The sequence below is a fragment of the Lepus europaeus genome, chromosome 19 (genome assembly GCF_033115175.1).
Source record: "Lepus europaeus isolate LE1 chromosome 19, mLepTim1.pri, whole genome shotgun sequence".
NCBI lineage: Eukaryota > Metazoa > Chordata > Mammalia > Lagomorpha > Leporidae > Lepus > Lepus europaeus.
The window spans coordinates 43,772,244-43,790,553 of record NC_084845.1 but is presented as its reverse complement, the minus strand read 5'-3'; the positions used below and the strand labels follow the sequence as shown (position 1 = coordinate 43,790,553).

At 44.8% G+C, this 18,310-nt stretch overlaps 1 protein-coding gene across 1 annotated transcript in view; it reads left to right on the top strand.

The window, feature by feature from the left end:
* The first annotated feature begins 4,996 nt into the window (after positions 1-4,996).
* Positions 4,997-18,310, top strand: part of AMFR (autocrine motility factor receptor) — a 48,053-nt gene continuing 34,739 nt past the window's right edge. The window contains 2 exon segments of the mRNA XM_062176579.1: positions 4,997-5,297; positions 12,530-12,622. Of these exon segments, the coding sequence (XP_062032563.1) occupies positions 5,064-5,297; positions 12,530-12,622 (327 nt within the window). The 5' untranslated portion in view covers positions 4,997-5,063.

The window sequence follows — 18,310 nt, the reverse complement described above, 5'->3', positions numbered from 1 at the left end:
CTGAATAGTTTTAAAATGAAGCCTTGATTAACTGACCTGTATTTTTGAGTGCCTGCTATGTCCTAGGTTTGTCAACAAATGGAAGCCCTCTTTTGCATTCTATAGCTATAAGATGTGCCTTTCCCTGAATAACCCCAAGTAGTGCACATTCGATGTGAAACTAAATGGCACTGGGAGAGAAGCTGAAGAGTTTTACTAAATTGTTAGAAGTCATATTTAGGATAGACTTAGCCCTTTGGGGAAGAGTAAAATTTTTTCCCCTAAAAGTGACACAGAACTTTGTGATTTTTTTTTAAAAAAAGGTAGATAAAGGGCATGATAATTCTGTATGTTAACTTGTACTATTAACAGCATATTTGAAAGCTTTTTTGCTTTTATCATTGTCTTAGTTTGTAATTAGCATTCAGTTATTTCAGATATTTAAGGGCTCCATTAAGTTAGCATTGTATTTGGACAACATGGAACCAGATCAGCTCTCTGTTCTCTTACGTGTTCAGTTAGAAGTGAGAGGCAGAGGTCCTTCACATTTAGCAGTTGGCCAGCAGTCAGCCCACAATGCCTTTCTAAAGTACCTGTTCCATGTTGACTTATTTAGATTTAACGTTTTTCCTAGGTAAAGGTGTTTGGAACAGTGGTGTGCTGATTGCTAAGTCTGCTGCTTCAGAGAGTTTGTAGGTTTCCATGTTGCATTGCTAAAGAAAGCTTAGTGGTGTTTATATATCTATATACATTTATAACATATATATAACATTTTAGTTTTTGATTCCATTTTCTGTGAACTTTTTTTTTTTTTTTTTTTTTTTTTGAGAGGCAGACACCAAGAAATAGAGTGCCTGTCTGCTGAGTCACTCCTCAAAACGCCTGCAAAAGCCAGGGAAGGAGGGGGGTGTGCAAAGCTGGGAGCCAGAACTCAACCCAAGTCTCAAGTGAGTGGCAGGACCCACTTATTTTACCATTGCTACCTCCCAGTGTCTGCTTCAGTAGGAAACTGGCATTAGGAGATACAGCCCAGCTGCTCCTAGATGTAAGATGTAGGTATCTTTTTTCAAAGATTTATTTTATTTATTTGAAGGCAGAGTTGAGGTTTGAGGGGGAGAGAGATGGAGCTTCCATTTGCTGGTTCACTCCCCGAATGCCTGCAATGGTCAGGGCTGTGCCAGGCTGAAGCCAGGAGCTTCTTCGTGGGTACAAGGGCCTAGGAGTTGGACCATCTTCCACTGCTATCCTAGGTTGCATTAGCAGGGAGCTGGATCTGAAATGGAGCAGCTGAAACTCGTACCCGCACCCATATGGGATGCTGGTGTTGCAGGTGTAGCCTTTACTTGCGATACTTCAATGCCAGCTCCAAAGATGGTGAATATCAACCAGGGTGTGAACCTCTAGACAAAATGCCTTCCCTGGCTTAGTGGTATTTGACTATAGCGCAAGTCAGTTTCTGTAGCATACGATTTGGCTTTCCCTTACTTCATTCCCTTTGTTTTATGTCATTTTTTTGCGCTGAACTGGACTCATTTCAAGCAGTATGCCTTTGTGTATGTGATGAGAAACATATTACTGCATTTTGACTTTTGAGCCATAAAACACAACTTAATAGTAGCTCATGTTAAACTTATTCTATGAAAAACTAAAACCTAGGTAAGTCTAAATTAAGCTAGTTTAGGTTATTTTGTATTTTAGTGATGGGATGTATCGTAAGAATAGAAATATGCTGCTATGTTGAGAAAAACGTCAATGTATTTGAAAACAAACTTTGGGCTACTACGTTCACGTGAGTGTACCAGCATCCTTTGTGGTTTGGATTGAGAACTCTGGTATTAAGTTTAAATAGGCAATGTATAAAAGAAACAGAAGTCTTGGTTATATTTTTATATTTGTAAAGTAAAAGTCTGATTAAAATGGTCCCTGTTCTTTTTTATTTTATTGTCATTTCAATAAAAATATTTAAACAAGAATGACTCTTGTGGGGTGGTCCTGAGTGTGGATGCTAACGTTGGTGTGCCAAGAGAAATCCTTGGTTCTCTCTCGGTGTCAGTAGTGGCCACTGGGGAAGAGCGTGGCACAGTTACTTGGGACTGGTGGGCTAGGCCACCCGTGCTGCATTCCCCTGTGCTCCCCCATTATGTGTTGGCTGTGTTCTTAGGTGATTCTGCTTTCTGCCATGTGAAGGGGTCACTGGATTTGGAACACGAAGACTGGGATTTAGAAGTTGCCACTAAATATGTGTTCATGTCATTGGAGACTTCACTTTGCTTGTCTACAAAGAGTATGATTCCTTTAGTTTTTTTTTTTGTTTGTTTGTTTGTTTCAAACTTGCAAGGAAGTCAGTGCTTTGTTAAACATACCATCTTGCTGCCTCTGTAGTGCTATGTAATGCAATTTCAGTATCTTAAGTGAAGTTTACCCAAAGTACGGGGATATATGTGTAATACAGCCATAGCCTTTTCAACCATTACATCTGAACAAGTCAAATGAAATCTGATAAAACTATTGCAAGGATTTCCTGAAAATTATAGTGCCTGCATATTTTACAACAGGCACCAAAAATCTATGGAAAGTAATTAGAAAGAAAAGCTAAAGCTTGAGAATATATACATTAATTTAGTTTTTTCCTCTACAAACTTGAAGAGTTGGTTTCCCGCCCTCTGCTAGACTTAGTAGCTAAGATTGTTTTGTCTGGAATGAAACATTTTCTTTGAATCAAACCAAATCAGTCACCATCCCCAAAAGATAATGGGCAGTTCATTCTGTCATTACCAGGAGTGAAAGGCAATCGGTATGGGGGTGTGGAGAGTAGCTTTCCTCATGGACTCCTCTGATACTTTTCTTGTCCAAGCAGAACCAGCCTTCCCCAGGCACACCTCAGCATTCCTCTCTTCTGTCCCTTCTGTGTGCCCTACCCGCACCCTACCCCTGGGCCCTCCCACAGAGTAAGTTGTAGAATGGGATGTGTTGGTCCCTGACGCAAGAAGTCCTGGGGAAGGATGTGCAGTGTATCTTGGAGTGGGGGAAAACAAAAGAAAAACTAGTTATTCTAGTAAAATACTTGGGCACAAAGCTTTACATTCTATTACAATGCAGATAAAAATAACCTTATATAATAGGGTTAATTTCACTTGTTCACATGTTAAATTTTTGGCAAGTGCAAGCTTCTAAGCATTGAAGATCATTAAAGGGCAGGTGTGAACGGCTCCTTTCTAATAGCGGAGGGCAACTTTGGTATATAATGTGAGCGTACTTCAAAATGTTTGGAAACGTGGAAGTAAGAGATGTTATATTTTGCTGCAAAAAAGTTTGAAACTCATGAATCGTGTTTTTATAATCTGCACTTTCCATGAACTTTTTGAAGACTCCTTATCTATCACTGTTGGGGCTTGGATTGAATGTGGATTGCCAGCGTGGTTTAAAAATGACGGTGGCTCCGGTGGTGACCGGCAAAGTGGAGCACTTCCTGGGAAATTATTATCCTTCCCAAATAGAGCTTCCTTTATTTTGCCAATAAAGTTTAGCATGTTAGTGACATGGCTGTGGATGGAAAGCCAAACTGAGTCCAGGCTGTGTGTGAAAAAGCAGGTGTAAACTCCCTTGCACCCTTGTAGGGCCGGACTTGTTTCATGGAGACCTGGAACAAGGTGTTTGAAAAATTCCAAAGTGGGTGGGAACCTTGAGAATGTTTTCCCTAATGAACAGACTTTTAGAATACATGCATGAAAAAGACCATAAAGCATAATTCAGTCCTCTAGAGAATTCGTTAGATTTAACGGCACCCACTCTGGGCTGGGCACTACTTAAGGTTTTTTTCCTTTATAACATTTGGAGGGATAGTAAGCAGCTATAATGACATATAAGTCACATATTAAGATGGAATTCACTCTTCAAAGTGTATACTGATTTTTAGCCTATTCACAGAGTTGGCTTGCCATCATAATTTTAAAACATTACATCCCTTCAAAAAGAAATTACCCTTTGGCTATCACCTCCTATCTGGAAGCAACTACTAGCCTACTTTTGTGTCTGCATTTTCCTATTCTGGACATCCCTATCAATGGAATCGCAGTATTTGGACTTCAGTGTCACTGCTCTGCTTTTGAATGCTTTCAAGAATTGTGCATATTGTAGCCTGTATCAATTTTCATTTTCATCGCTGAATAATACTCCACTGTGTCGATTTCTCACATTTATCCATTCATTGTCTGATGGAGGTTCCGGGTTCCCACATTTGGGTTACTGGGAATATAGTGCTGTTATTTGTATACGAGTTTTGTATGGATACAAGGTTTTCATTTCTCGGAATTGCTAGGTCAAATGGCCACTCTGATTTTTAACTTTGAGAAGCGAGGGGACTTTTTTCCAAAGTAGTTGCACCACGTCAGTATTCTCATTTGCACATTTTTATTTCCTGCCAAGTCAGGTTGTTTCTAGAGTCTACTGGAGGCTACTAGTAAACACGTAAGACTGTTTAACATTCCTTCTTTTGGGGGGATCTTTTACACCCTAAACACCACCTCCTTATTTGGACACCAGTTAAACTGCTAGGCCCACAGTGGTGCTCGGGGCTAACTACAGGGCGAGTGGCCGGTCCCCGGCACTGTGGCCTGGCCAGGGCTGCGCGCCACTAGTGGCGGGCCTGAGCCTGGCCAGGGCTCCGGCTGGAGCAGATTCCCTCTGCGTCTGCCGGCCCGGCCCCGCGGGGCTGTGGGTGGAGGACGCGGGGAGCCGGTCCCCAGGGCCTGAAGCCCGGGCCTAGCCCCACGCGGCGGCAGCGCGAGCGCCGGAGGCAGGGGGTGGGGGGACGAAGGCCGCGCCCCCGCGCCCGGCCCGCCCGCGTCCCGCTGGGGGCGGCGGCCCGCCCCGAGCCCGCCGAGGCTCTTCCGCGCCGGCAGGGGCAGCAGCGGGAGCGGCGCTGGGCGGAGCGGCGCCAGCAGCCAGGAGCGGCCCGGCCCGGCCCGGCGGTGGCAGCGGCAGCAGCGACGCCAGAGCCCGTGGGCGCCGTTTGCGAGGCCGCCACAGGCGCCTGGCCGCGGCGCGGGGAGGCCGGGGGTCCGGAGGCCGCCGCCGCTGCCGCCATGCCGCTGCTCTTCCTCGAGCGCTTCCCCTGGCCCAGCCTCCGCACCTACACGGGCCTCAGCGGCCTGGCCCTGCTCGGCACCATCGTCAGCGCCTACCGCGCCCTCAGCCAGCCCGAGGCCGGGCCCGGCGAGCAGGAGCCGCTAACGGCCTCGCTGCAGCCCAGGGCGCCCGAGGGGCCCCGGGCCCGCGACGTGGCCCAGTACCTGCTTTCGGACAGCCTCTTCGTGTGGGTGAGCGACGCTGCCCGGGCCCGCGGGGCAGGAGCGGCCTGGGGGTGGGGGTGCGGGCCGCCATGTCACCCATTATTCGTGGGGGGCGTGACGGCGCTAAGGGGTCCCCTGGCCCCCGCGCCGCCGTGGTGTGAGGGCCCGGGGGGTGGGCTCCGCGGAAGGAGAAGGGTGAGGTTTGAGGGGTGGCCCGCGGGTGTGGAGGTGATGGGCTCCCCGGGGCAAGGCCGAGTTTGGGGGTTCGAGGACAGGGGCTGGGGAGGCGGAGGGGCGGGCCCGGGGAAGAGGACAGGGGGCCGAGGGCTGAGGTGCTGGGGTCCGGGAGGGGTAGAAGGAGACGCCGGCGGGTAGGGTCGGGATTTCTGAGGGGCCCTGAGGGGGTACCCGGGGGCCTGGAAGGGCAGGTTCCAGGGGAGCCGGAGCTGGGCGCTGCGGGCAAGTTGAAGCGCCGTGCCCTGCTCGCGGGGCGGTGCTGGTAGCGGGAGGGCAGGGACGCAGAAGGAAGACGCCGAGCGCGGGGCGTGCTTGGGCATCCCCGTCGGGGGAGAGGCGCTCCCCAAAACTTTTTGTGCCTTTAGTATTTGCTTGTCCTCTTTGGGCGCTGTTCGATGGAACAAACCCCAGACAGACGGTGCTTCCTGTCCTGCTGCTCCTACCTGACGATTCGTGACGGTTTCCTTTGATGTCCGAAGGCAGCAGACATTGGGAGTGAAGAGGCAGGCAGCTCATTCTCACTCAGAAGTTCTCTTTTTTGGGGGGGGATCCATTTTAAAGCAAGGTTTCCAGTTCGCCTGCCCCGGCGAGATAAGCAGCATTTCAAGGTGTCCGTGCTGGTGTCGGTTACGAGAAAGATGACTTCAGACTGCTAGAGCAACAGTTCCGTTGTTTTGGCTCAAGAATTTTGCTTTCGCCTTGGTCGTCTTGTAAACCCCACAGTAAGGAGGAAAGTTGCTCCAGGATGTATTAGTGGGGCGCTTGGATTTCGTATGGTGTCTTGAGTCTTGTTTGCTTCTGCAGATCTCTCATTTGGGGGAAAGAGGAGGCTGGAAACGAGGGAGAGATTACTATTTCGAGTTTGTAGAATGATATGCAACTCATTGGTTCTAATTATTCCCACTGTGCTTCATCAGGAAGCAGTGGGATTTGTGAACTCTGGGGGCTGTGAATTAAGCAGTGTAATAGAAGGCAGCGAAGGGTGAAGTTCTGCGTGAAGCTCAGCCACACCGACCACAGAGGGAGAAGAGCACTCACATCTCTTTAGTTTTGAGCCTCGTTTTGCATTTGAGTTAGCAGGTGAACAGCTAAGCGATGTGAAGAGTGCCTTTGCCAGCTGTTAAGATTGTAATGTAGTCTTTGATATATTTGTTCATTCTACGATATAAATAAGCCTTTGAGAAGGAACCACCATTGTATTTAAACAACTGCAAGTATTGTTTAATGACTTTTCCCCCCAGAAGTTTCTTCTTACCATACCAGGGTTCAACTTTCAAGGTTAATATCTCTTCATAAAACATTGCAGAAAGCCTTTTGCTTTTTCTGTGGAAATTATTTTTCCTAGAGGTATTAATTTATGCAGGTTTGCCACTTTTTCTTCCCTCTGGGTAATATTTCCAGTTCTCAGTGGATCCTCATTCTGATTTTCTCCCATCTTTCCTGTGGGGTTTTCCCGTGTCCTTGTGTGCCTCCTTGCCTTCTCAACCCTCCACGTGTGCACTAGGAGTGCTCTCCATCGCTCATTGCCTGTCCCTGTGCAGCTGAGTGGAAGGTAGGGTCTCAGCAGCCTTCCCCCGTGTTACCCAACAGATACCAGTATTGAGGAAACGTGGGCGGCTTTTGTCAGCGAGGATGCTCCTGGACCCTGCTCATAGGCATTCTGATGAAATTTTTGTAAAACACAGCCAAGGCCAAGGAAGACAAAACAAAAACTGATCCTTCTGCCAGTTAGCAAGTCCTGCTAGCTCTTATTTAGAATATTGCAACCTCTAAAACTTGTTTTTTGTGAAACACAAGTTAGAAAAATATGGGTCTGAGCATTTCAGGAGGTTTTTTTTTTTTTTTTGGGACAGGCAGAGTGGATAGTGAGGGAGAGACAGAGAGAAAGGTCTTCCTTTTTGCTGTTGGTTCACCCTCCAATGGCCGCTGCGGCCGGCGCGTTGTGCTGATCCGAAGCCAGGAGCCAGGCGCCTCTCCTGGTCTCCCATGCGGGTGCAGGGCCCAAGGACTTGGGCCATCCTCCACTGCCTTCCCGGGCCATAGCAGAGAGCTGGCCAGGAAGAGGGGCAACTGGGATAGAATCCGGCGCCCCGACCGGGACTAGAACCCGGTGTGCTGGCCCCGCAAGGCGGAGGATTAGCCTGTTAAGCCATGGCGCTGGCCTCAGGAGGTTTTTGATTAACAAATTCAATTCAGAACCTTTCAAAAGGGCCCTTCTGGGTACTCTGGAGGGCATAGGTTTCCCCTACTGTCAAAATGCTACAAATAACAAGACAAAATTTCGTGATAATAGATGCATAAGCAAAATATGATGGAGTTTGGAGGAAAGAGAAATTCTGCCTAGGAAAGACCTCAAGGAAGGTCTTTGAATGAAGGATGTTTGAATCCAGCCGTGGCAGATGGAAGGGCCTCCAGCAGTGAGGAGTGTTCAGGTGCAGAAAACAGCTTGTGAAGTTCAGCCGGCGTGGGGAGAACCGTGGCCGGCTTCTGCAGAGCAGGGCAATGAAATTAAAAATCCTTGGACTCTTCTGATGTAAAAGGGAGGTTGAAGGTGAAGGGGGGACCAGAGGTGACCAGAGATGGAGGAAGTGGTCCTACTGTGAGAAGAAAGGGGTGAGCAATCCCCTGGAGGGTTGATTCTCCAAGTGTGGACCCCAGGCTAACTCCACAGTGACTTAGGCCATCAAGCTTTGGTTTGTGACTCTTCAGGCATTGATCATATGGTGAGAAAAATCATGTGGAGTTTCAGAACTGGACATATTAGCAGATTCCAGACTTCAGGAAAGTTCATTTAAAAGGTGATGGGTATTCATGATATGAAAGTCAGAGTCCAAAGTGATAGCCATTGAGAAGTACATCTCTCTCCTCCCTGCTACCCACTCCCTTCCACCGGAAATGGTCTTTACCAGTTTCTTGTATTTAGTGCTGGTGTTAAGTAGAAGACTAAGAAATACACAGATTGATCATTGGCACAGTTCACATCTACATGTTATACAAACATGTATGTCTACATACTCTTCCTTTTTCACACAAGACAGCATAGTAATCAGATTTCTGCACCTTGCTGTTTCTCAGTGATCTTAGAGTTATCTTGAACTTCCGTTATCTTGAAGTTCATCTTTTTTTTTTTTTTAAAGAAACATTTTGTTTATTTGAGAGAGAGAGCACTCCCAACACTGGTTTACTCCCTGCATGCAGGCAGTGGCCCCAAGGTGGGGCTGAGGCCAGGTGCAGGCAGTTTGGTCCAGGTGTTCCACATACGTGGCAGGAGCCCAATAACTTGAGCCATTACCACTGCCTCCTAGGGTATGCATTAGTAGGAATCCAGAGTCAGTAGCCAAAATCAAGACTTCATACGAGACACAGACATCGAACAGCTGAGCTACACACTTGCCCCTTGAAGTTATCTTGAATTGAAGTGAGCTTGATTTTTCAGTTATTTGAAGGTTCCATGAAACTGCTGAGTTGGTTCTACTGACTTCATTTGTATTCCACTGAATAGATATTTTATAGTTTATTCAACTAAGTGTCCCTGATGGACATTTGTTTTTCATTTCTGCTGTTATAAACAGTGCTCCGGTGAACGCTTTATTTCCACCTACAAGGAAAATTAGCTGTATAGAGCAGCCAAAATGAAGGTAGTACTTTGACTTTTTCCTCTGTGAATACAGTGGTGGTTTAGATCAGGCTTGCTGGAAGTGAGCTTTGATAGGATTGTTGAAGGTGAGGTTTGTCCTACAGTTCTTGGCTCTAACTGTCTGGGCTAATGTGTTTACTTGGAAGACTATTACTGATACTGAGAGGGATCTGCTTTGGACTTACTTTTATTTATCTTTGGTTTAAAAAATCATGTCTTGTTTGAAAGGGGTGGAGGGGAGAGAGAGGGAGAGGGAGCGGGAGAAGAGGGGAGAGAGAGAGAGAGGGGGAGAGAGATTTCTAACCCACTGGTTCGTCCCCAGATGCCCCACAACCTGAATCTGGGCCAAGTGGAGCCAGGAGCCCAGTCTGGGTTTCCCAGGTATATGGCAGGGACCCATATACTTGAGCCATCGTCTGCTGATTGCCAGGGTACACATTAGCAGGATGTTTGTTGGGTTGGAAACTCAGCTGGGATTTGAACCCATGCATTCTGATATGGGGTGTAGATGTCCAAGCAGCACCTTAACTACTGTACCAAATGCCTGCCCCTGGATTTGCTTTTAAATGAGTGAGGTTAAGATTGAGTTTCTTTCCGTATTTGCAATTTTTCAAGCCTTTGTCAACAGACGTAGGGAAGTTATTGCATAGTTATTGGAATGACACAGTATTTGTGAAATTAGTACATTTTTTTACAAATAGAATCAATAGTAATCAACAGTTTTGAGATTTTTTTTTTTTTTTTTAAATACGTTGTTCACAATCTTGAAGTAAGTTTTAGTTGCTTCCAGCCCTTTGTAGCTTTGGCTTTCATAGAAAGTTCAGGAAAGGTTACCACTTTGTTTTTACATAAATTAACTTTTCTAGTATCAGTATATTTTCTCAAACCTTTTTTTTCCTTAGCCATGCTAATTGCTAAATCTTTATGTTAAGATAGGAAATGTTTATGGGTGATGGAATTAGGAGAGGTTTTCACTTTTTGGTAGGAAAAGTAAAGGTATAAACTTCCCATGTTTTATTTTAGAACTTAAAAGCTTGTTTAAAAGTATTTAACTTAACAAACTATGTATTATTTACAATTTCTTTCTGACCCATGATTTGTGAAAATGCTGTTTTGGGTACAGTTGAGTGATCCTGCATTTTATTTCTTAGTTATTTGCCTAGCAACCCCTCTGGGTGTCTGTGGGATCACTTGCCAGATTTTGTGTCTTTCAGATTCTGAAAGGTCTCTGAGTTCAAGGTCCAGATCTCATTTTTGTAACCTCCCAGGTGCCTTGGGCAAATGCTAAATGCGTTGCATATATTTTAAAAATCCATTTGCCTACATACAAAAAACAGGAATAATTCTCTTTAGAACTTATGTCTTAATTAAGCCAAGGGCTGTTTGGTTGATTTAAAATATCCTGTTTGGCTGGGGGATGGGGCATGAGGGGTTGTGGTTTTGTCTTATGACATTTCATTAACATGGCTGACATGATTGGCAGGTTTAGAGTGCACCGAAGATGAGCCTTTTTGATACCTATTTCATCACCTTAAAAATTAGAATTCTCAGTTATCTGGAACTGATTGAATAAAGCGAGTCTCACATAAGGTGTATAGGATGTTTTGGATAATTAGTTTGGGGTTTTTTTTCCTGGTCATTTGAAAGCTTTAAGAAGCAAAACAGTTTCTTGTTTCAGCAGAATTATTTTTATTTCAACCTTTTAAAAATGTATTGTGTATTTCCTTATCCCGTTAGGTAGGCAGAGTAGAAGTAAACAAATTCATCTTTTTGTGTTGAATCAGGACTGCCTTTGTGTGTTCTACGAAGGGGTGGATGGTATAAGTCACTAAGGGGAGCTTGGAGATCTTAGGGAGCTTGCTTTCTTCAATTCTTCTTTTTAGTCACTTTCTTTTTAAAAGTTATTTGCTTTGGGGAAGAGGAATTGGTCAATTTCCTCTGAATCACAGTTTGAAGTAGCCTTGACATTGAGTTGGTTTTCATTTGCTTTCAATAAAAGTCATTTTGACTGTTGTGTATCAAGGTCCTTTGGGCCTTTTTGAGTCACTGACGGTTTCCAGAATCATTTCTGCATCAGTAATATTACGTGGTATGCCATGTGGACCGCTTGCTCAGGAGCAGCTTTCTCTCCTGCTTTTGTAAGTATTAAGATTCATTTTTCAGGTGTGAGGATATTGGTCTTTCAAATACTTCAATAAAGGAAGTTTTCTCACCAACTGTTAAAGAAAGTCTTGGTTTTGCATGGGTGTTCCAGGGTTTCCTTTCATTTCTCAGAGCTTGTGGTTTTGTCCTTTTTCCTGTTTTCCCCAGAACCTTGCTGACACCAGGCATGGAGAACATTTATTGTCTGGTTGGCAGATTGTCCCTTGGCAATACATGCTTATATATAATATAAATATAACATATACAATATAAGTGTTAGATGTTTTAAATGCTACCTTAAATATTTATAAACATTATATTATCTATATGTGTATACACACACACACAGAAAATGAATTAGCAATTCTTCATGGTCTTGGGACTGGTTTTGGGACATCAACACTTCCATCTGTACCTCTACCTCCTAATTGTTTGGCAGGGGAGGATGTTTGCATGCTAGATTCTACTGGTCATGATAACTTCAGTTCCTAAAATGATTTCTTCAAGACTATCAGAATTTTAAAAAAATATTTATTTATTTGAAAGGCAGAGTTACAGAGAGAGGAGATAGAGATAGGTAGGTAGGTAGGTAGAGAAAGAGAGAAAGAAAGAGAGGGAGGGAGAGAGGGAGGGAGGGAGGGAGGGAGAGAGGGAGGGAGGGAGGGAGGGAGGTCTTCCATTCTCTGGTTTACTCCCCAAATGGCCACAATGGCTGGGGCTGGGCTAGGCCAAAGCCAGGAGCCTGGAACTCCAGTATGGTCTGCTACATGGGTACAAGGGCCTCAGTACTCTGGCTGTCTTCTGCTGCTTTCCCAGGCACATGAGCAGGGAGTAGAGTAGCTGGCACTCAATCCAGCACCCACATGGGAGGCAGGTATCACAGGGAGCAGCTTAACCTGCTGTGCCACAGCGCTGGCCCCAGGGTTATCAGAATCTTAATGTAGGAGGTGATTTACCTGGAAAGTAGCTGCAGTTTAGTTAAGCCTAAAAGGTAGAGTGGGCTTCTGAGGGTACATACTGGGACAAGGAGCTGTGGATTAACTGGTAAGTTGGTGTTTTTCTCCCCAGCCTGCGTTCCCGCCACCACCAGTATGGAAGCGTACCCCTTTGACTGTTACTTACCTTGCACTGGTTGAAGGTCTCAGTCATTGGAAATGACGGCTGACTTCCTAGTAGGGGAGTTTTAGGGGTGCTTTTGTTCTTCTGTGTGAGGAAATAAACTTCCTTCCTTTGATGTGTGCAGGTTCTGGTGAATACTGCTTGCTGTGTTTTGATGTTGGTGGCTAAGCTTATCCAGTGCATTGTGTTTGGCCCTCTTCGAGTGAGCGAGAGACAGGTAAGTGCAGAGGGCAAGAACAGATTCTTGTGATCAGATTTTTAAAAAAAATCTCTGTTAGAGTTTCAAACTTAGAGACAAGCTCTGTGAATCCAGATTCAACAGTTGTTAATGTTTTGTCCCATTTGCTTTAGTATTCGCTTTCTGTTTATATATACATTTTTGAAAGTAAGTTGTGGACATCATAAGCCCTTTCTCCTAAGTACTTCAGTGTACTCTATTTCCCAGGAGCAAGAACATTTTCCTATATAACTACAGTGCAATGACCAAAATTTTCTGCTCTATAATACATATTCAGTGCAGCCAAGCATCCCTCAATATTGTCATTTATAGCTACTTTTCCCATGATTTTTTAAAATTAATTTGAAAGGCAGAGTGACAGAGATCTTTCATCCCCTGTTTCACTTCTAGAAAGGCCACAAAAGCCAAGCCTGGGCTAGGTTGAAGCCAGGAGCCAGAAACCAGGAACTTCATGCTAGTCTCCCGCGTGGGTGGCAGAGGCCCAGGTACTTGGACCATCACCTGCCGCCTTCTAGGTGTGTTAGCAGGAAGCATGATTGGGATTGCAGAGTAACGAACTCAGACTGGCACTGCAGTATGGTGTGCTGGAATTGCATGTGGCAGCTTAACCTGCTTTGCCACAGTGCCAGCTCTCTCCCCATGACTTTTTAAAAATGTTCTTTTATTAATTAATTTATTTGAGAAACACACACAGAAACAGAGATAGCTAATGTTCCCTGGATCACTCTCAAAATATGCACAACAGCCAAGGCTGGACCAAGCCAAAGCTTGGAACTCAATCCAGGTCTCCCATGTAGGTGGCAGGAACCCAACTACTTGAACCATCACTGCTGCTTCCCAGGGTCTACTTTGCAGGAAACTGGAATTGAGAGCTGAGCTAGGACTCAAATCCTGGCACTCTAATAGACGATGCATGTTTCCCACCCAGTGCCTTAATGGCTAGGCCAGGATGTACTTTTTAAAGACACATGGATTTAAGTTTGAAGGGTCATAAATATCACACTTTAGAATATGGGTTCTGCCGGCGCCGTGGCTCACTAGGCTAATCCTCCGCCTTGCGGCGCCGGCACACCAGGTTCTAGTCCCGGTCGGGGCGCCGGATTCTGTCCTGGTTGCCCCTCTTCCAGGCCAGCTCTCTGTTGTGGTCCGGGAGTGCAGTGGAGGATGGCCCAAGTGCTTGGGCCCTGCACCCCATGGGAGACCAGGAGAAGCACCTGGCTCCTGCCATCGGATCAGCGCGGTGCGCCGGCCGCAGCGTGCCAACCGCGGCGGCCATTGGAGGGTGAACCAATGGCAAAGGAAGACCTTTCTCTCTGTCTCCCTCTACTGTCCACTCTGCCTGTCAAAAAAAAAAAAAAAAAAAAAGAATATGGGTTCTTTCCTAAGGGAATTTGCTGAAACATTTTTCCCTGTGGAAGCATAAATGAAGATACATTGTTCTACAAGTAAAACGTTAGGTGTCTTATTTTAGGTGAGATTTCTTACATTTGAACATGACTCTCAGAATGTGTACATGAGTAGAGGATGCTTTCAACAAAGAATTATGCCATAGGTGTATTTCGGATTGACACTTCCCCAAGGATGTTAGTGGGTAGAGTGTAGTGTGGTGTGTTTTAAAATAAGAATTAGAACTGGCCTTCAAAACCACAAAACTGTGTTTTAATGAACCATAAGAACAAAACTGTATTTTACTTTATTTCCACCTAACAGTAAGACACAGTATTCTACTATGTTAAAAGTACAACAGTATCTGCTCTGTGTTTTCATAGCGTAGTGTTTTAGTCTTATCTACCCTTTTCAACTCAAATACCCATTTAAAAATCGGCTTAGGCCCTGTTTAGAGCTGGGACTGTGGTTACTCTGTGGTTGAGCCCTTGAATGCTGTCATGAGCAGGACTGTTTTGTTTTCCCGGAGATTTTTGTTTGTTAGTGAATATTCAGCACTTTCTCTGTCAACCTCAGAGGTCTCCCAGATGGGTTCAGTGGAACATAGAGTTCTTTTGCAGATAGGAAAGCTCCTTTTTTTCCTACTTTAATTTTAAAGGCAGAGACAGAGGAAGAGAACTCCTCTTCTGCTGATTTACTCCTTAGATGTTTGCAGCAGCCCTCGGCTGGACTAGGCTGAAGCCAGAAGCCAGTAACTCAATCTGTGTTTCCTACTTGGGTGACAGGGACCCAACTGCTTGAGCCATCATCTGCCACCTCCCAAAGTACCCACTAAGGGGAAGCTAGAATTGGGAGCCAGAGTGAAAATTTAAATCCAGGCGCTGTGGTCTGAGATGCGGGAGTCCCGTTTCATACTTAAAATTCTTCTTAAAATTTTCTTCTTTCTCTTCAAATTTTTGATTTGTGGGCCAGGAATTGGTCAGCCTAGAGGCAGACCATCTAATTGTTTGTGGATTGATCTAGTACCAGATCAATATATTTTATTTTCCCTAAAATGTTAGCTATTAGGTTGAAATGAACAGAAAAGGTAACCTTGGAGTTTTTCTGTGATTTTTACTTTATTTAGAGGTAATCATATTGGACTCATTTGTTACTCAACCCTACTTTGAGTTTTCTGGGTATAGATCACATTTTTTCATGCTGCTCTGTGTTGGCTTATATTATGATTCATGTTACAAGTAGCATTTGTTAAGAACCATTTAATTGAAAACTCTTTAGCATTGACATGGGTTTGCTTTGTAAGTTTAAGAAATAGAGTAATGCTAGAGGCAGACAGTATACCTGAATTGAATACCTGAAATGAAGCATATATTAAAACCTTAAATGGAGTTTTAGAATGAAGGTTTTTTAATTTGTTAAAGCACTTGATCCCTACTATGGCACTTGTCTAAGCATTACATATATTAACCTATTTAACTTCCCCCCACATTCTCTGAGATGCGTGCTTGTTTTATAACCCAACTTATAGATGGGGAAACCAGAGCACCAGAATGTTTAGTGACTTTCCCAGCGTCAGAGCAGCTGGGTGGTACAATCATGATTCAAAGCAACGGAGCAAAATGTTCTTAGTTCACCTTGTACTGTCCCCGCCCCTGGTCTAGGAACAGACATTCACCAAGAATTCCTGGTGGATTTTGTTGAAGAGTGATCAGAGCCAAGATCTACATTAGCTCTCTGTGCTCATTGCTACTGGTGTGCCATTGCCCTTTTGGTATGCAGAGTTAGGGAATACTCTGATTTTCCTTTCCAGTTCATTTTGTTCTCTATATACAGATTATACAGTCAGAGTATGGTGTGTTTAACTTCTCAAAGCAAGTATTTAAGTAGTCATGTTGTAGATCTATTATATAGTCTCGATTATTTCAGATTTTTAAAAAATTCATTTATTTAGAAATATTTTTTCTACTGGTTCACTCTCCAGATACCCACAATAGCTGGGGCTGAGCCAGGCTGAAGTCAGGAACCCGGAATTCAATCCGGGTCTTCCATGTGGTGGCAAGGACCCAATACTTCAGTCATCTGCTGACTCCCAGGGTGCGCATTAGTAGGAAACTGGAATCTGAGTGGAGTTGGAACTCTTAACTAGGCACTCTGACCTGTGTTGTGGTGTCTTAAGTGCTATGTCAAATGCCTACCTCCATTTGTTTTTTTAAATTTATATAAGCCATCATTTAAAATTTTTATTTATGTATTTATTTTACTTACTAGAGAGAGACAGAGACAGAAAGTTTGTGAGAGAGCTTCCTAATGCCTGCAAGAGCCAGGGCTGGGCCAGACCAAAGCTGTGGAGCCAGGAACTCAAATCCAGGCCTCCCACAGGAGTGTCAAGGACCCAGCTATCTGAGATGTCACCTGCTGCTTTCAAAGGTGCAGATCAGCAAGGAACTGGAATCGGGAATGGAGCTGGATTTGAGCCCCGGCACTCCAGTGCAGAATGCAGGTGTCCCAGCTGGCGTCTCAACTTCTGGAGCAGATGCCGCCTGCAGTTACTTCTGTTTCATTTGGTGGTTTCAGTTTTAATTTTACTTTTTTGAGAGAGAGAGTGAGAGAAGAGAAAGGAGAGAGAAAGGTAGGTCTTCCTTCCATTGGTTCACTCCCCTAATGGCCGCTACGGCCAGCGCTGTGCCAGTCCGAAGCCAGGAGCCGGGTACTGCCTCCTGGTCTCCCATGTGGGTACAGAGGCCCAAGCACTTGGGCCATCCTCCACTGCACTCCCGGGCCACAGCAGAGAGCTGGACTAGAAGAGCAGCAACTGGGACTAGTACCTGGCACCCCATCTGGGATTAGAACCCGGGGTGGCCGGTGCCGCAGGCGGAAGATTAGCCAAGTGAGCCATGGCGCCGGCCCCCATGTGTTCCACGTTCAATCCAGTTCCCTGCTAATGCGCCTGGGAAAGCAGCAGAAGATGGCCCAAGTCCCTGGGCCCCTGCCACCCACCTGTGAGACCTGGAAGAAGCTCCTGGTTTCTGGCTTCAGTCTGGCCCAGCACTGGCAGTTGGGGCCATCTAGGAATGAACCAATGGATGCAAGATCTCTGTCTCTGCCTCTTTGTCTCTCTATAACTCTTTCAAATAAATATTTTAAATAAATAAATAAACCATGCTTCCATTTTTATATTCTACCTGGTTCCACCCACCCTCATAGACATCCTGATAATAGAATATATCTTAATATCTGGTAGAGATAGAATCTCTTTGCCGCCTCTGTTCCCCCAGGGTAGTAAAGATTTTTAAAACTGGAAGTCCACAGTTTAGAAAAGGAGTTCAGGGGCCGGCCCTGTGGCATAGTGGGTAAAGCCACTGCCTGCAGTGCTGGCATCCTGTATGGGTGCTGGTTCAAGACTTGGCTGTTCCACTTCTGATTCAGCTCTCTGCTATGGCCTGGGAAAGCAGTAGAAGATGGCCCAAGTCCTTGGGCCCCCACACCCGCATGGGAGACCCGGAAGAAGCTTCTGGCTTCAGATTGGCCCAGCTCCCACGTTGCAGCCATTTGGGGAGTGAACCAGCTCTGCAAGATCTCTCTCTCTCTGCCCCTGCCTCTGTGTAATTCCACCTTTCAAATAAATAAATAAATCTGTAAAAAAGAGAGAGAAAAAGATTTCAGTGAGCAGTGCTCACACTGCCAAGTGTTTATCTTTGATTTGATAATGTTGAATAGAAAAATCATACAATTATATCTATTACATTGTTTTCTGAATGATGATCAGTGAAAAAGTTTTCCTCTCCATCTATAGCCATTACAGTGGTATATTGATATATTCAGAGAATGTTCACTGATAATGGCAAGTTTCTCACAGTATGGTGAGGTGAAAGAAAGTGTACAAAAATTGTGTGTTTTGTATATAGAAGGCAAGAAAAATGCATACAGATGTTAAGGCATGCTTTTTATGGTCATTTTTTGTTTAATGTTTTACAAATAGAGTGTAATATTTTCTATTATTTAAGAATCCAGAAAGCAGAAAATATTAAACAATACTAACAGTTTTTAGGCATTATTTGTGTATGAAATATAAAGTGTTTTGTAATTTGTTAATACGTAAGGTACTAAGATCACTACCCCTTTAATGGCTAAAATTCCATAACTGACCCAGGGTTAGGACCCAGAGTTTGTAGATTACTTCTGAGTGTCTCACTTGTCTTCAGAGGACTTCTTTTCTTCACTTTCTGTTTTCTTGTGGACCAGTGTTAGAAGCTAAGCAGAGAATAGTTCTTCCATAGAAGC